The sequence below is a fragment of the Aphelocoma coerulescens genome, chromosome 7 (assembly GCF_041296385.1).
Source record: "Aphelocoma coerulescens isolate FSJ_1873_10779 chromosome 7, UR_Acoe_1.0, whole genome shotgun sequence".
Taxonomy (NCBI): domain Eukaryota; kingdom Metazoa; phylum Chordata; class Aves; order Passeriformes; family Corvidae; genus Aphelocoma; species Aphelocoma coerulescens.
The window spans coordinates 3,407,407-3,428,593 of record NC_091021.1 but is presented as its reverse complement, the minus strand read 5'-3'; the positions used below and the strand labels follow the sequence as shown (position 1 = coordinate 3,428,593).

The 21,187-nt window shown below is 45.8% G+C and overlaps 1 protein-coding gene across 6 annotated transcripts in view; it reads right to left on the bottom strand.

Moving 5' to 3' along the window:
* The window catches only part of IKZF2 (IKAROS family zinc finger 2), a 147,563-nt gene that overhangs the window by 122,389 nt on the left and 3,987 nt on the right, over positions 1-21,187 (bottom strand). For 3 of the 6 annotated variants that reach the window (XM_069021786.1, XM_069021779.1, XM_069021783.1), the window contains exons 1-2: positions 20,693-21,078; positions 20,224-20,600 (exon numbers count right to left, since the gene is read on the bottom strand). In XM_069021786.1, the coding sequence (XP_068877887.1) occupies positions 20,224-20,280 (57 nt within the window). In that variant the 5' untranslated portion in view covers positions 20,281-20,600; positions 20,693-21,078. Of the gene's footprint in view, positions 1-17,541; positions 17,591-20,223; positions 20,601-20,692; positions 21,079-21,187 lie in introns of those variants that run through there. The other 3 variants (XM_069021777.1, XM_069021776.1, XM_069021788.1) reach the window with 2 other exon arrangements.

Below are 21,187 nucleotides of genomic sequence, written 5' to 3'. Positions count from 1 at the left end.
ATTCATGAAGACACAATATTTGATTCTTAAAAGGGCACCAGCTCCTGCTCTGTGGTCTCCACCTGAATTCAGTGTGCTCCGTGTGAGACTATTTTCACAACAAATACTTTTTCCTTTCTCTATAAAGTGGACAACTTTATACAGACATATACAAGAAACAGATATTTTCCCTCACCCCCACATATTCCAATTGCTATATCCAAGTTACTTGGAAAATAGTATTATATTTTCTTTTTTATCATCCACAATAAAAGTGTACAGATTTTGTCTTTTATTATGGAGATATAAATGTATATGGATATTTCATTTATGAGGAAGGGAAATTCTAAAGTGTCCTAACAAAATTTAATTATGACACAAGCTACTAACAGAGAATCCTTGAGCCTGGGATCATTTTTATTCGTTGCTTGTACAGCACCTAGCACAATGAGGATTTATGCATGACCTAGCTTCCCACTTAGTACTTCAACAAAAATAAGAATTAACTCTTGCTCTGCTTATGGCTGGAAAACACAGTACCAACAGAGTTCTATACATCCCATACTGCACAGGGAACACCACAGAATTATGAAGCTCATGAAGCAGCCAATACAGAAGTGTGCTGAATCTATTTAAATTACTGGAGCTGCTGGAGGTATTTAGGCAGAGAGACAGCTGTTACTCAAGCTAAAATTTGGCAAAATTACAGGTGTCAATTATGTTGAGTATTGCAAACATTCAGTGACAAATGACCAGGCTCACAGCTTTGCAACAGCTGAAAATTTGGTGGGAATGGAGTTCTTCCACTTCTCTATGACAAGATTACCATGAAGGTTGAGTATCGAAAGGTCAAAAGTTGCCCTTTGGGTTTGGAAGGGCTTCTACAACACAGAAGACTTCTACCAAATTAGGCTGTGAACATCGTGGGAGCGAGTCTTGTAAGGCTTCCAACACTGACCTGCTGGGTTCAGCCTGCTCTATTCATGCCGGGGGAAGTACAGACTAGATACAACCACCCAATGCCTGCATATCTGCACTTGAAAAGAGTTTCTACTACAGCTCTTTAAGCTTGGCAAGGACATGTTCTCATAGAATCCAGCCTGCCTGTAAGTGCACAGCACTGGCCAGTGGCTTCCCAGGGCCCAGGAGCCACAGGGGTACCCCAGGCTAGCTTGGCAGGAGCCTCAGCAGCCCCGGGACTATCCCACAGCCCCCAGGCCAGAGGTGATGGCCAGTCTAACCAAGAACTCTGATCTTCAGGCAAAGCTGTGCCAATGAGGCAGCTCAGAGGTCAAGCCAAGAAGTCAGTCTGCAGGTCAGGATCAGCATGGTGCCAGGGGCACAGCTATGGCCATGCAGGAAACCAGCCCTCCTGAAACAAAGCCCAGACTCTGAGGCTAAGCTTAAATGAGCTCCGGACCCATGGTAGGAGCATGGGTGAAGGCCCTAGCTGAGGCTGATCAGGGTCATTTGGGTGTGTTAGTGCCAACCCACCTCGAACTCTGAACAATATGGAACAAGGACAGTAATAGCTGACCTTACCATGCAGTGAGGTAGCCTCACTGACTGTGCACACTCTTGCTTCCAGGAGTTGGTAAAAAAATCATCAAATTGTTTAGGTTGCAAGAGACCTCTAAGATCATCTAGTCCAGCTGTTGCCCCAGCAGTGCCAGGCCCACCACCAACCCATGTCCCCAAGTGCCACATCTCCATTAGTTAGGTGTCCCCCTCCTCCTTTGCTGGAAGAGCAGTGCTGTGTGGGAGGGGTATAACTGGTGTGTTGAGCTCACATCACACCTTACTTTGCAGGAGCTTGCAGATCTCTCTGCAAGTCAAACAGGCTTTTTTCCCTGATTCTACTTGGGTGGTTGCAGGGCCTTTCTTCAAAGCACCTGAAGGATGTCCTGTTTCATCATTTCAGTCCTCACTCACCACATTTCCAAAAACAACACCACCCCTGCTCAGTGTGCATAGCTACAGAAAAGTCGGCACGAATCTACGGGAATGTACTTTACCCTCATTACTTCTCGTTCCTCCTCCTTCTCTGCTTTTCCAGTATCAAGCCAGTGCTTGTAGTGAGCTACGAAGAGGCTGGGTTGTTAAAACTGGTTTCTGTGGATGTCAGGGACTGAACAGGTAAAGCATCTTTCAGCCTGACAACAACTCCTGCAGGTGTGTGGCTCTGCAACATGACCTGATCCAGGGGGTAGGCTCAGCAGTCTCAGGTCAGGGATTAGTCAGTCCCCTCCGAGCTGTTCAGCACCAGGCGTGGACTCAGAGGGAGCAGTGCAGTGTGAAGGATCACATCTGCATTGAGCACTGGGGGGAAAAGCTGTCATACAAACCAGTTTTCAGATCCCTGCAGAAACGGTGGGTCATGAGTCTCATGGGTAATGAAGTCAGAACGTAAAATAGTCTGAGAAAACAAAAACGCCCAGCCCTCCACCTCCAGAAGCGGCACAGCTGAGCCAAAGGCTGACACTGCTGACACTTAGAGGTGCAGGACAGCCTGGGGCCTGGATTGTGGGTGACTTTCAGTGCCTTGCTTTGGAGGAGGTTATTAATTTCCCTCTCCCTTGACAAGGGCTATTCTGCCATAGGCACCTTGCTTAGCCTCCTACTCCTCATCTGCTTCTAGAGTCCATGGAAAAGACTGATGTGTCCATTTTGCAGCTCCAAGCACCAAATTAGATTCCTGCTTGTAGTCACTCTCCAGAGGAGCATTTCTTTCTCCAGTGACTACAGAGGGAGGCTGCAGATACCAGCTGGCTAAATTAGTTCCTTACAGGGGGTGAATATCCCTGTCCATACTTCTCTTCTTCACTGAGAAAATAAAGCTGGTGGTACTGCTTCTCCTCTGTCAACTGTGTTGGGAATCAGCAACACCTCAGGGGCAGGGACTTGGATGCAGCTATGATGGAGCCAAGCCAGTGGGCAAGAGGGATATTTTAAAAAGGAGTTTATAGGCCTCCTTTGTGCCCATAAACAAAGTGTCATCCTAGAAGTGTCCTGGGGCTTGATTATGAAAAGAGACACCTGAAATTAACTGGCCACATAATCAGCTTATAAAGCAGAGCTAGGTTAACTTTGATTAACCGCAAATAACAATTTAGATCATAAAAATAAAACATTAGCATCTTTTTATGCTCCTCTTAGCACTGCATGAAACAATGTGAGACCACAGCCTTTTAAAGCTGCATGTTAATTTTTATTGCAAAGCTTTGCTCTGTCTCACTCCAGTAGCAGAGCTGATGGAGTGCTCCACAGTCCTTTTTAGGAGACTGATTCTTTTGGTGGTATAAGACCTCTTCATTTTCCAAAGTTTTATTTATTATTCTTATTTTACTTCAGGAAAGGAATAACATTTCTCTATATCCAGACATTACCTGCACGTAACTGTGCAAGCAAAGAAAACATAACTTCATTCTTGTGGTTTGAAAATGCCTCCTTTTTCCTGTTCATTTTTTTTGTTTTTAAGAGGGAGGTGTTTGTATTTTTTAGTTCTCCTTTGGGGATTTAAATCAATGGACACATCATTTGGTCTCTATATTAAAGAGACAATCTTTTGCTCCTGGCTACATATGCGGTCATTTTCTTCTGAGATGTGGAAGAAGAAATGTTTCTTTCTATTTATTAGCAACTTAAGGGATTCTCCCAAATAAAATTTTGAGTGGTGGAATGATAGCTAAAGAAGATACTACTTTATCAGGTATCTTTTCTTAATGCACAGGCCTGAGCTTATACCACTAACATGAACAGATTTCTCCTACTGACCTCAGCTGAAAAGACTCTGAAAATCTGAAAATCTAAAATCTACAAAAGTAAAAAATAAAAGCTGCCCATTTTCAGTATTATGAACAAGGACACAAATAGAAAAACTTTTTAAGATGTTATCATCATCTTTGTTTTAAAAATTATTCTCCTCGTTACTTTTGTGGGTTTATGGCATCCATGCAGTACTAAAGAGTGTTACTCTCAGAACAAGACTTCCTCATGCCAAACACTCACAGAGCGGATTATGAAGTCCTATAGAAGTCCAAGGTCTCAGCTTAATCCTTGCATTACAAAGTCAAATGCTTTTCCTAGTGGCTTGCTGCTGGTTTGTTGGGCTGGTTTTTAATTCAACAAAGGTATAATTTTACATTCAGCTCTGAAGTTTCATTAAAAATAGCTGTTGAAAAAGATCCTTAAAATCAGACAGTGTTTTCTGTGGAAATTTTATCTAAACTAGCTACAGGTCCTTAATGTTGACTTGATCTTTAAGTGATTTCTGCACTGTACTGAGTTGGCTTAATTGGCTGGCAACAAAATCCCAACCCTCCAGTGAGGTTATGCAAGAAGGCTCATGTGAGACTTTGGCACATTTACACATATGACCCTTTAAAATTAAGCATTTGTCTGGCTGTAGGTGGTGGCTTCCTCTTTTGTAAGACAAAAGAGCTCTGTTGAAAACCCTCATTTAGTTGTCATTGCCCTAAAATCAGAGATACCGAAAGAGGAAAACTGACTTGTCTAAGAATTACTGTCTGTGACTGCTCTTAAAGTAGACAGAGCTATGAAAAACGGAATGCCAAGCTGTGGGGCTGACCTCATATTTCTCCATGGGAATGTTTTTTTCCCACTGCCTCCTTTAAAAGGTGGTTTCTTACTTTAGATAAGGGAAGCTCCATCAGCTGCTTCATAGAGCAAAACTGACACCCACTGGCCACCCCCAGTACTTGAAACATTTTGAGCTACCGAGCAGTCCTGGTTTCAGGGCAGAGCAGGACAAAGGAGAGGTGGACCGACCTTGCGGCTCATCTCAGCCCTTCTTCCTTACAGTGCATGACCTCAGCTTTGTCAGTGCCCCAAAACCCCCCTGCCACAAAGTGGGATGACACATGATGGTACGCTTGGGCTCCCTTTGCCTCCTTAGCGAATCATTTGTAAAAACGCCTTCTACATGACAAATGTCAGGGCTCCCATCCCTTTCTGCTCCAAGCTGGACCAGCTTAACTGACCATATTTTCACCTGAAATACAAGCAGACGTTTCATTTGATCCTTGGCAGACCTGCTGTGCCCACGGTCCACCACACTTCTCTGCATCAGCTCTTTGCAAGCGCCCATCCATGTGCCGGTGGCCACTCGGCCAGACTTGCTCAGTTCTGTTCTGGCACAGGTCTGTCTCTAACACATCCCAAATTTCCCTGCAGAATCCTCTCTCCTCCTCACACTCCAGTCACTGGAGTGTTATTATCAAGGCTCCCAAAGATAATGTTTCCTACCAAGTGCTGTCACCTGTGTGTTGTGTGAGGAAGTGTCTCCTCCTGCCTCCCTGTCACAGCACAGGCCAGAATTGCACTGGCATTTAGACATCTATTTTTCAATTGCATCCCGTGTTCATATCTGATTTGCTATCACTTAGGCACTTCCAATGGGATTGCCTTTTAAGTAGTTCCTTCCTACCAAATATCTTTGTTTTAGATTATATTTATCTTCTCATGGAGAACTTCAATTTTTCCCAAGATTCAATCTAAGTCTTATTTCCTCCTTGGGTCATATATCATCATGTTCTACTCTCTGCTATTACTCCTTGCTCCCGTCTGGGCTTTGAAACTCTTCTCCGCTCTCTTGTATGTTACTGATTTCATATAGTACATAATTTCCTACATGGAACATGTCACTGAGCTGAAGGGTACATTATTATATTTTATGTAACCAGCACAGCTTTTATGCCTGTGTGATCAGTTTGCACTTTAGCTATTTTAAACATCCTGGTAGTACATTATTCAAAATTTAAAGCATGGTATCTCGACAACACTGTCCTGTTTCTTATCACAGCTTCCAGACAGGGTAACTTACAGCGTTAAACTGGGAAGAGGTTTTTTTAACACTGAGCAGCTTCATCCATGCACACTCTTCCTGCCTGTGCTGGAGCTGGATCAACCTCAAGGGAAAAAGGAAACTGGGGTAAACTGTGCTCCCTTTTTCTGAACACTTTCAGATCATCACAAGCTACTCTAATATTTTAATTTTTTTTTTTAATCCCTCACAGAAATTAATACTCTGACTTGATTTTACAGTTCTCCTTTTAGCTTTTAACTTCTCCAGGCAACCAAAACAACCCCATCCATTGTCTTAGAGGAACTTGATGAAGTTACAAGTTTATTTGATGATGTTTCATAGTGGGTTAATTAATAAGTTGAAGACAACATGTGACAGCTACCTCTCTAAGCGAGAGGCACAGAGTTGCTCTGTATTTCCCTAGTGCTATATATATCCACTTCAGCTTCAGCAAATTCCTCTTGGCCGCAGCCTGACCTCAGGACAGATGTGGAGGCTGGGAGTCCTTAGGGAGAGCACAAACATCCCTGGACAGTGCCATCAGGGGGAGCATCCCAAAGACTTTAGGAACGCTCATTGCCACGTATCCATCACTATTACAAGGGAGGAAGATACCATCCGGACTTTCCAAGTCCTGGGTCTGCATCATTAACCTTTCACAGAGGTCCCTGATGGACAAACAAGACAAAACTCCTTGGCCCAGGGCTGTGTGGTGCTCTTTGTGAGCACGCAGAGATGCTCTGCCTGCCCCAGCGTTTGGGAGCAGTGAGGAAGGAGTGGGAGGGACAGTCCCACCCAAGCTCAGACATAGCAGGAAAGGTCGGCGGCTTCAGCTGAGTTACTACAGAAAGTGCCAGCCTGTCCCTCGCAGTACAAACATTCTTTATCGTGTCTCACTTCAGTTTCTGGTCTTGGCTGAATTACAGTTTATCCCAAACTACATGCAGCCTCATGGCCAAAGGTTGAGGTGGTTCCTTGGAGAACAAGCAGCATGTTCATCCCCCGATGTCACCATTGCCCAGGGGTGGCAGCCACCAGTGGGACAGAGGGGATGCCCTGCAGCTGCACTGGGGGGAACTGGGCTCCCTGTGCTCTGTCCAGAGAGAGGGTAACACTTCACACCAAACTGCAGCAGCAGATACGGCCCCCCTGCCTTCTTCCTGTAGCAAGAACACATTAAAATAATACCAAGCTGCCGTATAAATGGCTGACAGCAACGCATCATTTATTGATTTTCCCTGCTTAAAGCTTAGCCATGATTTCAGGCATGCAAAAATGCATAACATCAGAACGATTTATTCCATAAATTGCTTTTTATGTTAAACAGGGAAGGGGAAAAAAAGATGTTCAGTAAAGAGTCCTGGGATTTTCAGGGTGGTAAGGTAATCATAGGGTTGTGAGGATACAGGTAAGTCCCCACCCTGATTCATGCCCATACAAATGATGCACTTTCTCTGCTGACTTCTGTTTGAAAATTCTTTTCCTTATTCAGACTACATTTGTCTCTATATAGTGGGATTCCTGGGGGAGAGAATTGTTTCTATAGATGAACCTCGTGCTGTTTAGCTTTCAAATTTCACTTCTCAAAGCAATTTCTGAAAAAGGACCCACCCCATCACCCTCCTGAGTATTTGCTTCTTCAAAGTCCACAAAGAGGGATAATTTCCTCCACTTGGGATATGCACATGGGAGCCCTCAACAAACTGACATTGAAACATCTGAAGGTTTGGATGCTGAGACGTCCCTCAGAGAGGGACAATATGGAGACCCTCCAAAGTCACCTATCCATGTATTTCACTGGGATCACACCTGCATGGAAACAGTCCCCAGCCAGTCAGTGCTGCTGGATAAAGACTAATCCCATATCCCATATCCCATATCCCATATCCCATATCCCATATCCCATATCCCATATCCCATATCCCATATCCCATATCCCGTGTCCCCTATCCCATGGGTTACTGTGTGTTTATATGCACTCACATGCTGGCTGAGGGTTCAGCCCTGCTGACTTCCCAAACCTTTACTGGGATAGCTCAAAATCTACACAGAGATCCAGACATCCAGTATAATCCAGATACTTTCTATAAGTGGTATGAATTCAGAGAGAAAATCCCAGGAGCCAGTGTTAGCAGTGTTTTTAATGCAACCTTGTTTATAGACTCAAAAGCAGAATTTCCATCATTTTACCATCTTTGTTGTGAGACAAAGGCTTGTCTTTTACTTTGATAACGAAGTACTGCAGATGTGGCTGGGGTTTTTTGTCCTGTTCTTTCAGTGTTCCTTTCGGTGGCATGAAATACATAGATTTTTTCCTTTCAATTTTCATGTTTAGGTCTCAATTCAACAGAGTACTTAAACCAATATCTTCATTTGAATTTAGCCCTTTTTTTCATCCAGAAGTTGAATGAGCTCCATGAGTGCCTCCTCCAGTTTAAATTTACCTTCCCACACATATTAATAGTTACAGGACTTAATGTTTCCTGCAAGAGTCTCCCATGACCATCACAGAACAGAAGGGCTGAAGGCTGTTATAATCCACATGTACAAGAAGCAAGGACAGAGAAGAAAGAGCAAGATAAAGTGCAGAAAAGAGCTGGTTTCCAGTACTCTAAGAATTTTTTGTAGCATCACAGCTATCAGGGAGAGACTTAAAGGGAAGCTGCACTCATCCCAATTTTTTGCCCTTCATGCATATTTAAAATCCATCGCCAATTTCCAATCTTGCAATGACTCTTGTGTTTTGAGTGGTTTAATATTGTTTTTAAAGGTTATTAGAAAAATAAATACGCTGATCAAAGGGTTTTCTGGAACTGCAGCTCGAGTTCTACCTTTCCATAAATAATGGGAGCACAGAGCCGAGGCACAGCAAGCACGTGCCTGGGCTATTTATTGCTTTTCTCTGGGGCACCATTTATCTTACAACCACTCCAGTTTACTTTTGGAAATGTGTCTGAGTGTAACACTTGCACAGGCACATTTTGAAAGCTGGCTCTGATAATTTATGTACTTTATGTAAGGCAGCTTCCAGATCCTGTGTTATTTTTAAACCTTCTCTTTCCACAACGATGTTCCCCATTTTCACTAAAACAAAGCGGGGGGACAAAAAGCCCACCTACAACAGACTTGAAGGAAAACCTGTGTAGATGGAGAATAAAATTTCAATTGTATCTCTCTCTCCATCACATTAGTCCTTTTGGGCCAAAACTTACTCCACTAAGATCAAAAAAAAAGGGGAAAAGTCAGGCTTTAGTATGAACTACTATAAATTTGTCACGATCATTAGTCCTGAGTAGGAGAAGCAGAAGAAAACCAACCAGCTCTGCAAGTTTACTGTAGTGAAGGCATGTCCTTTACAATATACCTTGAGAGATACAAAAATGTGCAATTTGGTGGAATCTTTTCCATCAAAACCCTGAACTGTTGGGGTTTTTCCCCATTTTCATTTCTGCCAGTTAAACTTGAAAAATGTCCACCTGAACTAAAGTTTGCTACTTTTGGAAACATATTTCATGATTTTGGGTCTTCAGTGTTCTCAAGAATAAAAAAACAGGTTGGTGAATGGCAGATAGTGAACTGGCTTTTTTCTTTCTCTTTTTTAATTCAAATTTCATATTAAAAAATTACTAAAAAAATTTCAGCTAGTTATAATCTTTATTCTTGCTGTTGATCCATAGCTGCAGGCATGGCAACAGAGGGAAGAGAGGACAGAAACAAGAAGTACCCAGCAAAAGCTCTGTGAAAGGAGAACACGTGGAGAATAACTACAGAATAATATTATTTGCTTACCCTGATCAAATTTCCAGCAATCAGTGATTTTTTAACCACAGTATTTACCAAATGAAATCAAGGCTACTCACAAACACCAGGGTGTTCCAGATAACTTTTTCTCTCTTTTACCCCCTTTTTTTCTCTTTTACCCCCACACACAAACTCAGGTTCACGTGGCTGAGCATGAGCCATTCCCAGCAAGTGGCCCTTGTACACAAGGAATTATCATATTTCTGGCCATTTTTTTGTTTGCCTACCTATGCCTATTTGTTTTAGGGTGCTGTAAGCCAATTTTGGCGTGGCACATGCCACCTTATCATGCTTTGATAACAGGCCAGGTTATTAGTTTGTGTAATATCAGCTACTTCTCAGCAGAGGATACACCTTAACATTGACACATATACACCTTGGGGAGGATGGCTACCCAAAATTAACAATGGATATTTTTAGGTGTGCTTTTTTGAAGGACCAGGAGCAGATGATGAACTGCAGAAGTTGCCTGTGCAGTTGCATGTGTTTGCAGGGGATCTCTTGGAACCCTTCCAGAGCAAAACACACTCGACATCTTTCCACTACCTCAGCTCCCAGTGCTCTCCAGATCCCCCTGTGTACGGCATCCATCCTTCCCAAGCTCTTCACCAACCTCAAAACCCCCAGGCAGGGTCCCAAGCTCCCCTCTCAAACCTGGGGAGGCGTGGGATGCCTGCCCTCTTCCCCAGCCTGCAAACTTTCCCCAGTAAAGGTTACAGAGCCAGCAAGCGAGGGGTAATCTACACAACAACCCCCAAAACTTTCCACCACACTTGAACTTTCTGTTCTCTGTGGTAAAAGGCAGACGAGTTTGATGTTTATTATCAGTTTTTCCTATTGTCATTGCAGAGTGATTGTAACTGCCATGGCCCAGCACTGTTCAGCTGCTCTTTGAAAGCACCGGGAGCGGCAGCTGGGCAGCATTTGTGCTGCTCATGGAGTCACAGCAATTAGCAGCCCCTCGCTTTAGTTACACAATGAAACAATACTTCAAAAGTCACTGCAGAACAAACCAGAAAGAGTTTAAATGATAGGGGGGAAAAAAAATAGAGAAATGATAAAGATCAGGGCAGCGTTTCAGCACCTCACTTTGGGCATGGTAAAGTTTAAACCCAGGGGAAAATCCCACTGGTGGGAATGAAGCAAGAGATGCCCAGGCTACACATTGGCCCCGGGATGAGCATGGAGAAGCCCTATTTACTGAGGCTCTGGACTAGAGACACCTGAGCTACTTGGGTTCCCTTTCGTTCTCCATTTGTCCACCCTAAAGCCTGTTTTTCTCTTTTTTTATTCATACAGCATTCTGTTCCATTAAATGTTTATGACCCTATTACAGGATACAGTTTTAGATTACTATAATAAAAGGGAGTTGATAAAACTTCATTATCCGTGGTGGCAGAGAAAGAATAAAATCTTACACCTTCAAGATTGTCCATAACATTGGTTGTAATAACCTTTTTAAAAGCCAAAGTGTGCACACACACATACAAAAAAACCCTGAAAAACCAAACTCCCTGTTACTGAATTCAGCACCAGAACATCACCATTGGAAAGTAGCTTATCAAGCATAACTTTACTAAAGCCACCATTTCTTTGTCATTGCATTTATTATTTTGGGGCAGCACCTTTTTGTTCCCTGTGTTACTAGGGTGGGAAGTGTATGGTGAGTAAAGTACAGGAACATCATCTCAGCAAGGAAAAATTTATATCTGAGTTGGGGTGTGGAGCTCAGAAATTCCTGTGGTCTTTTCCTTTAAAAAATAAATTGCTGGTACTTTAATCATTTATCAGAAGGAAGAGAATGTTTGTTTCAAAGGCACAGAACGAGGGCTTTAAAATTAAACTCTGCTCATTTTCAGCTTCTGAGGGAATGCAGAAGTATCAAGGATTTTAAGATCTGCAGGGATGTTTTAGTTCCTTTATGTTCTGCAGGTTAAAAAAATAAATAAATCTCTTTTCCTCCCTCTTGCCAGGTGTGCAATAAGGGACATTCTGATAAAACCCAGGCCTCAGATTATAGTTTTATATTAAAAAAAAAAAAAAGAAAATACACCAATGCAAAAATGCTTTATTAACAGCTCATAGAAAATACTCCCTTCTACCCCTCCCATGGCATTTTAAGAGTCTCATTTTGTTTAGAAGATGAGTTTGGCTGGGCCATGCAGCACTGATGCTGAATCACCCACTGCTGGGCCAAAGGACAAGTTCCCCATGGGGTGTACTGCACATCCCCACTGTCTGGGAAAGGCCATGGGGAAGGGGTCCGAGATGTGCAGCCTGGAATTCCTATGGGATTCAGGCTCCAACACCCCAAGGAAGAGTTTGAGTGCTGCAGCATCAAAGAGGCACAACCAAGGGCAGGGAGAGGGAGGAGGGAATTGTCAAGATTTGGGAAAGGTTCCTGCAGAACTGCCTGTGTCACATCCTGCAGAATGTTTGCCCAACACCAGTCTGGGGGAGCATACTGGGCATGAAAAACAGATCTCAGAGGGTCCTTCGAAAGCAGAGGGCTGGGTGAGCTACCAGCTACCCAGAGCTCGGGGCCAGCCAGCCTGGCTGCAGAGATGTTGGCTGCACCTCCTGCCCTGCTCCAGCTGCACACACTCCCCCTTGTCACCCTCTCCAAGCTTCTGTGCATTTCTTGCACTTCCTTTGTTTCTCACTCTCTCCCCCCAGCAAAGCTTCCTCTGCAAAGAAGAGCCACCTCTATTTGAGCCAACTCCAATCGGCAGCTGTGGCTCCAGATGTGCTGGTAGGGAGCAGACCCCATCTGTGGGTGCCTCCCCTCCCCCTCCACCTGCTCCCAGTAGTGGAAACCGAGGGTGCTGCTTGTTCTGACAGTGGTTACCCCTCTGTCAAATGTGGCCAAAACGCTGCCAGGGCACCCAGGTGGGTGGGAGCTGGGGGAGAGGGGGAAAGGGAGATGCCACACGGCTGGGGTGTCCCCTGGGCCCTTCCTGTGGGCAGAGCAAGGAAGCCAAGCCACAAGAGAGAGAGGCAGGTGTGCAGGAGAAGAGATACACAGGGCAGGAGGAGGCGCTGGGTGGGAAAAGCTGCACTGAATGAATTGGGTTTGTATCTAAGGCAGGCAGAAGGAGCACACAGCCACTTCCTTGCTCATGGCACCATGGCCTCTGTACAGGCACTGGGAGAGCCTCGGCCTCGTCTCCTCTGCAGTGTGCCAGGGGAATGGGGGATCTCCACCCCAGAGAGCTGTCCTAGATTTAATGCTGGTTTGACTGCGTTGGGAGCAGTGCTGTCAGCACTAGGGCTGGGAGGGCTGGGTCTCCCTGAACCCACCTGAAAATCCATCTTCGGTTTTTGGCCCTGGCTACCCTTCCAGTTTGGGCTCCTGGCACACACCACACTTGGCATTCCAGGTGGAAGCACAAGGGCTAGAAAAAGCTCTCATTTCAAACCCTCTTCATACAAGTAAAATGCGTGGTATTTGGGAAAACCAGGAACTTCCCAGCTGGCACTATTTTTTTTAGAAGTTAAAAGGGAAACTTGGAACATTCCTGATCTTGAAAGGTCCAATAACCAACTTCTTGTATTAAAAAAGCCCTATTGCACACACAGGATCACAGATGTGCAAAGCTTAGACACAGGATCAGGTGTGTGCCGGAGCCAGCAGCCCTGTGCTGTAAAACCAGAGCAGGGCCAGGCTTTGGCTCTCCCAACCACTACAGGTGCAGGTGTCCCACAGGGGCTCCTGGTGCTGGAAATACAGCAAGGCTGCATTTCACCAAGACTTTTGTTCCTACCCATGAAAAAAATCAGGAGGTGGAAAGAGGAGGCTGGGGGGAGAAGGGAGATGTTTAAATAGTCTTTGAGAAAGACCTGTTTTCTGAAAGGGGAAACAACCAACTCGTGATTGCTTCTTGATGGCTTTGTTCAACCATCTCCTGCCCTTTAAGAAACTAACCTCAAGTACACTTGGTAAATCAAAATAAAATTTCAGTTCAATGACCTGGATGGAAACTGCTCGACATGAAAGAGGCAGTTTCATATAGATGTCATAAGGATTTGGGGTTTCTGCCCACACGCAAGAGAGTGGAAAGCTGCTTTTAAGACGCTGGAGCAGCCCCATTTGATACATGTTTGTGGGATGGACTGCGCCTCCCAGGGTTTGAATGAGGTTTTAACTCCGCATGACTTGAGCCCTGGGGGTGGTTCAGTGAGTATCTGCCAAGGCTCCTCAAAGGTAGAAGTGAAGCTGGCGCCTATTAGTCAGAAACCACCACAAAGCCCAGCAGCCGGAGGATGCTGGAGCCCTGCGGGTGCTATTTAACACCTGCCAGCTCTCAGCGCAACTGTATCCTATGAGGCTGTTTCCACTTGCACTTGTGGTTAGCAAAACCAAACCCCAAGCCTTCAGCAATTAACACTTTTACTCCAAGGTTTTCTGCTGCAGAACACTGTCCTTGCACGTCTGAACCTCTGTGGGGGAAAATGAGTGCTGGAATAGGTTGAATGCTTGAACTGTATGGGGTTTCTTTGAGGCTTTGCTTTCAGGAAAGCCAGATGTGGCTCAGCTATGGGGAGAAAGAGATCAGGGAGATGAAAAGATGGGATAAGAAAAGGAGACTGCTGAGAATATGTGGCCTGTGTAGAGTAAAAATCTTTCTGGATACTCAAATTCCTTTGAAAATCCAAAGCCATGGGGATAAAGCAGTGAAGTGTCTTCTTTTTACCTTCTTTTAAAATACCCTCCAGCCTGTGATCATCTAAAGAGGGGTTAAGGAGGGGGATTAATCCACACTCCCCTACAGCAGCTTCCTGCCCACAGCCCTGTCTGCTCCCTCCTGTTTGGGCTCCCGTAGCCCAGTTCATACACAAGGAAAGAACTGTAGCCTGAGCTCTGTCCTTCAGCCCACCCTTGCTGCAGCAGGGCTGCCTGGAAATACACGCCCAGTTCCCAGGATGCTATTTCACTGGGCTCCTCTGTGAATTTTGCTACCCTGAGGATGGCACGGGGCTGCTGCCAGGAGAAAGCTGCTTAGGAAGGGGTAAAAAAGCCTAGAGACCTTGGCTTGCTGCTCTGGCTCCTGCCAGGCCAGGAGGCAGGGAGGGGAAGGAAACAGGTAACAACTTCATGCAGGGAGGGGGGGTCTCCTCTGCACCCTGACCCAGGGAATAGAGGAAATGTCGAAGAGCTGCTTCTGCCTATCCAGGCGCCTTCTGGCCCCTCTCCCTGACCCTCCCCCACAGCAATACAGACTATATAGGTCCTTAAAAGGCTTTGGAAACAGAAATATTTTTAAACCAAGTGTCCCACGGGTAGTCCTCTTTAACAAGAGAAACTAAAGGAATCATGCACTTGGGAGAAGCAGCAAATATTTATGTATGAGCTGCAATTATTAAATTCTCTTTCATGGTTGACCTCCTTTACTTCTTTTTTCTCCTTCTAAAGGGTTAAATGGCTTAGAAGCAAACTGGCTTTGGCTCAGTGTTTGAGGCTGCTCTAGACCAGGCATCCCCAGCATTCCTGCTGTGCAAACACAGCCCATCACAGATCTGTTCCCCACCAAACATCTCAAACTTCCTGAGCAGGAAGCCCTGGATTTGCCATGCAGTTAAATCAGCACAAGAACACGGTGGGGAGAGAGCTGACCTTATCTGGGTCAGCCTTGGAGCAGCCAGGCCATTCAGGAATTCAGCCTTCCTTGGTCATTAGCACGGGGCAAAGGTGAGAAGGAAGAGAAGAAGTAACAACACGGGACTGGGGGAGAGAAAGAAAATACCTGTACACAGCACTTGTGGCAGGGGAGTCTGTCCTGTCCCCTCCAAAACCAGGAGGGCTCAGGTGAGATACCTGCATGCTGGGAAAGAGGTGGGACACGTTACTTACAAGCTCACACACATCTAGGGCTTTCAAGGACTGCTGTGTTGCAAGTGATGCAAAGGTCTAACTTAAGTCTCTGGTGCAATTCTCTGCCACCAATGCCTCTCCATGGCAGCTGTGGGACACACTGGTGCTGTAGGTCAATGGCTGCATGGCTGGTATCTACAGATTATCAGTATATATTTACATATATATATGTATCAGTAATATAAATTTACACACACACACACATATATATAGAGCTCAGTAATGTATATTCACATAAGGCCTTTCAGCTGGAATGGGCCATTGGGAAAAAGAAACCAAACCACTTTTTTTTTCATATAAAACACAGTGGTGAACAAATTCAGATGCTTTCGGCCTGTTTTGACTCCTGAGAGCAATTGGTGCTCCCCAAGCTATTCTGACCTTCAACAATTGCCCCTCACTGCCCAAGCAGGCTGGGGCTTGCATACACAGCCCTGTGGGTGCCTATGAAGTAATATTTTGAAGTGATCCTGAATTTATCATAGAATCTTAGAACAGATCTGTTTGGAAGGGACCTTAAAGCTCATCTTGTTCCACCCCCTGCCATGGGCAGGGACAGCTTCCAGTAGACCAGGTTGTTCCAATCCCCATCCACTGTGACCTTGGAACGTTTTTCCCATGGGGTTTCACCTATGCCATAACCACGAGAGGTGACTCCAGTGCTGTACTGGGAATGCTTTCCCAGAAAGTCTCCCTGCTCTGCTTCCGCTGCCCGGCAGCGAGTGGGTGCCGGACCTCGACATGACAGATGTGAACAAGAAATCAGCCCTGTCATATTCCTGCCCAACTGACATTGTAAGTTAGACTGCATTCCTGCCTTTCAGTTGTCAGGAGAGCGTGGAAAGAAGATATTTATCGCATTAGCCCTGCATGATCAAGGAGAAGCCTGGCTGTTTAGGGATGCTTTATTAATGAATGCTAGAGGACATCTACCCCTCCTAACGTACTCGTGGCTCGTTACTGAAAAATGCAGGGAGATAAACAGCCAAGTCCTCTGTCTTCTGTGGCTGTTCAGTAGGTGTGTTACACTTGACATGGGTTATTTATGAGTCTCAGATAGTGCCCAAGGCTAAACCTAGCATTGCCATTAAAAAATAAAAGCATATGTAACCAACAGTAGCATTCTGCTGCTGGTTTAATAACAGGAATGTCTTTCTCATGACTTAAAAGGCACAATCCAAAGTGTATCAAAGTCGAGGATAATTTTTCTATTGACTTCAAAGGGTTTGGGATCAGGCTTAATAACACAGCTGGTACCTCACTCCCCTCCCTCCCAGCCTCCTCCCCCAGCGCCTGCTCTGGCTGGAGGTGCATTGATACCTTAGACAGAGCCAGCACTGCTGACCTGCTCCATTTGGAACACACGGCACCGCTGCTGGAGCGTTCCCCAAAAACACCCCGTCCTTCTTCGCTGCCCCCGGGGGAATGCTGCCTTGGGGAGTGGAGAGCCAGGGAAATCTTCTTCCCCGACTGACTCTTTCTTAGCAGGGTATCAACAGCTTGCTCGAAGCTTAGAGTGGGTCAGCTCTCCCGCCTTTCCCATGCCCAAGTGCTGGAAACTGGGGGCAGAGGGACAGAATCTCCCCTCCCCTGCTGCCCACGCTGTGGGATGAGCCCAGGACATGTTTGGTTTCGGGGCTGTGAGTGCACATGGCCGGCTCATGTCCAGCCTCTCACCCAGCACACCCCTAAGTTGCTCTTGATCTGTTCATCAGGAAGCTCTGCTGCCACAAGGGAAACCCTTCCCCAGGGCTTCACCTGCCTGCCTTTCTCCCTCTCCCCCAAATCTTCACACACCTGTTAAATTCAACACACAAATAGGGGGAAAAGCCCAAAATGACTCATCAGTGAATCACACTTTGTATTAAACAATGAGACATATTTACATCCATGGCATTCCTTGTGGCTTATTCAATCCTGCTCCAACCAAACGAAGGGCAAGCTTGCCATGAGAAGGCACACAATGACCCTATAGCCATCCTATACCATCCCATGGCAACATTTTCCCCTCTAGCAAAAGGGAACAAAGCAGGCAGGGGAGGTCAGGAATAGATGGTTTCCATACCTTGCTATCATGTTGCTCACTGCCTCTTGTGCCAAAGGCCTGGGTTTTTACAGCCAACCTTAATTTCCATAGCAAACCACAACAGGGAGGCCCTGGTAACCGCAGGGCTCTGCCAGCTGGGTGGTTAAGGCTGCTAATTAACAGCAAAGGAGCTGATGGCTCTGGGTGTGTGGCCGAGCAGGATGAGGCTGCTGCGATGAGAATCCAAGCACAGGATGAGCCTCTGCAGAGAGTGCAAAACTCCTAACGCCAGGAATGCCCGGGAACGCTCGGCTGGAGTGCAGCTGTTGAAAGCAGAGCTAAGGAAACCCCAGTTCCCCGTGAGCTGTTGGCATTTCAACCCTCCTGACGCAAGGGAAGGTGTCAGGGCACTGGTGATGCTGCAGAGGTGTACCCAAACCGAAGGGCCGAGGTGACAGTGCAAAGCTGCAGCAGGGGACAAGAGCATGTCAAAGCACAGAGGACACCTGATGGCGGTGGCTTCACCACAAAGCTGCTTTTAAAATGAAACAACTTCTCCCTCCCTCCCCACCCGTGCTCACTGCTTGCTGCCAGCACATTGCAAGTGCTCTGGAAAATGCTGCTCACTTGCTCTGTGGTTGCTCACAACAGTTTGATTTGGATAAGAAAATTAAAATAAGTCTTCTGAAGATGAACAACCTTCATCCAATGCTACCTTTTTTTTTTTCCTCTTAATTTTTCTTATTTTTCCTTCCAGAACAGCAATATTCTTCCAAGGGCCAAGCCCTCAAGACACCCTAAGCACCAGTGGATTTTCCAGGAGGCAGTGGCTGCTCCTCAGCTACCCTTCTGTTGCACGCACGACACTAACATAAAAGTATCCATGACTTCTACCAACTCCAGACCCTGTGGACACATCACCCCGTTATGAATACCTTCATGCAGAAAGAATAAATTTGCCTTTAAGCAAGAGGTCAGTTGAACCATGCCTGATTTATCCCACTGTGCTGGATTTATTCCACCATTCCAGGTACCAGCCCAGGGATGGGTTAAACCAAGCCTTCCCTCCTTAAAACAGGGGAGAGCCTTGCTCCTAAGGATGAAAATCCTGCAGCATACACAGACACTTATTTTAATGACTACACTTTGTTGTAATGTTACCAGATATTTTAAAGACCGTATCACTCCAGCAGAAGCCACTGCCATCTGTGCTTCCCCAATTAGGAATGCAAGCAAATATGTATTTTACAGTAACATCAATAAAATATAATGTGCAAGTGATGTATCTTTGGTTTTGTTTTTTTTAAAGACACAAATTAGGGAACCAGTCAGTCTTGAAACTGCAGAATTCCCTCGCAGGAAGAATGGGGTTTGTAACCAAAAGAACAATCCAAGCCAGGCCTCTGTCGCAAGGATTTTAGCTTTCAAAGCAGAATAAATGGGCTTTAATATCTTCTTTTTTAAGTGTACCATCAGTATGAGAAGACGGCCTACACTGTTATTTAAAAAGAAACCCTGCTTGCCAGGCTATTCATTAGTGAGCATCCCATAAGATATGCCTGAAACCTGCCTCCTGTCAGAAGACAGGTGTTGAGCCTTTTCCAAAATCTCCGCTCTTTTTTTTCCCCACTTCTGGCTCAGATTGGTCACCCACAAGCTGAGCCACTGTAAATCAGTGATTAAGGAAGGAAAACACTTCTCTCCCCATCTTGCAACTAGGAGATCTGGGTGCTCTGCAGATATTTTTGGTTGTTTCCAGAAGGTCCTTTCCCTGACAGAGCGGGACCATTGCCACCCCGTCACCCCGCAGCGCCTCGGGGGAAGAAAGAGAAGCTTTCAGAGGGCACGACAGGAAAGCGCCAGGGGCCAGAAAACAACATTGCAAAGGAGCAGAGAGAGCGGGGATAGCCGGTGCGGGGCTGGAGAGCGCAGCTCCGGGGGAACGGGGGATGCCGGGCTGCGGGGGATGCCGGGCTGCGGGGTCTCTCTCGGGCGGTGCCTGGCAGGCTGGCAGCCGCAGGGCGAGGGCTCTCTGCAGGCTGGGGAGGTGTTTGAAGTCGGAGGGAGCCGTTAGAAACCCGCAGCCTGCCGGAGCAGCGCTTTGCACTGCGGTCACTTGCCTGCGTCTGCCTTTCTTTTTTTTTTTCTTTTTTTTTTTTTTTTTGTTGCGTTTCTTCCCCCCCCCCCCCCCCCCCCCCCCCCCATCCAACTGTGTCTTAAACTGTTTATCTCGAACACACAGCCCCCGGAGGGGAGGGGGGGATCAACCCAAACAAAGTAAAAAAGCAACATATTGTCTGCGGCTGCCAGCGAGGCATCCCCTCCCTATCTCGTACTTAATGCGATAATGAATCTTCCAGTAGGAGCTTTTGTGGTTTAAGGCTCATTGAATAATAATGTAACACAGAATACACACAAAGCCACATTTTTCTCTCTCCTCCTCTTTTTTTTTTTCCTTCAAAATTCACATCTGATCAAAAGCCAGGCTGCAATTAAAACAGAGCATAGTTTGGCTTCGGGTTTTGGGTTTTTTCCCATGCCACTAGAAAGTATTTCAGCAGCAAACGAAAGCTAAGACAGTGTAAATATTTTCTACATAAGGGTAATTATACAGGTTATACTTTATAAGTCTTTGTGCTTTAGCACTTCGACCTTTTAAACACATTATACCTTAAATTACTACGCAAATAGCTAAAAATTGTGTCACACAGAAAGTTTTACCTGCTTGACAACAAAGAGTGCAGGACCTGCCTTGCTCCAAGTTTCCCATCCTGGCATTCCCTGACCCCATGTGCAGCTGTGCTGCACTCGTGAGCATCTCCTTCACCGGGCTTAGCCATGGATAACTCGTCTGATGAAGACCTCAGAGCATCCCCGGTGATGCTGGGGAGACCAGAAACAATGCATCTTTTAATGGCAGGGAAAGCCATCCAGCTGCTGCTGTCTTTGTCCAGGAATTTCAGCAACTTCCAGGCAGTGAGAAGAACAGAGTAAAGTCCTTCTGTGGCCTCTGCTCCTCCCTCTGCTGTAACGTGCTCTCTGTGCATGTGTTACTGTATTCAAGAGACTCCCTGGCATAGCTGGAGGCTACACACCACCTAAAGGAGCAGAGATAGGGGATTAAACCCAGCTGATCCAAGTGAGGTGCATGTGAAGAAGCGTGGACATCTACAAGGTCCTCACATCTCACCAGGGGATGGCTGGTGTCAGTCACGGCCTTTGAGGAAAAAAAGTCCGTGGGACCAGAGCATTAATTCTGTTTTCTCTCTCTTGTGCAAACCCAAGTACCAGACATTGTGCCTCTCGCTGATGCACAGAGACCCCTTCAGTCCCTCAGTGAAGAGGGACATTCTCAGCAGGACCTTCTCTATTTCCATCAGCTGGAACATTTTCAAACGTGAAAGGAAAAGATCTTCACTCTCCATAGACCTTCCTGTAAATGACTAGTTATGGTCTTCCCTGTGGGAGAGAGATGCAGTATCTCAGTTGAGGCCCTGACAGGAGTCACTCACTCACAATTAAAATTAATTACACAGCTGAGAGACGTTTCTGAGCCTTGCTAATAGAGAAGTAATTCATTTTGATGGTCATCTTCACGTCTTCATTTCTGTCTCAACCACAGCATGTGAGACTGGAAGAGCATGTGTTTCACTTCAGTTAATTACACACAGATCCACGTGCCACA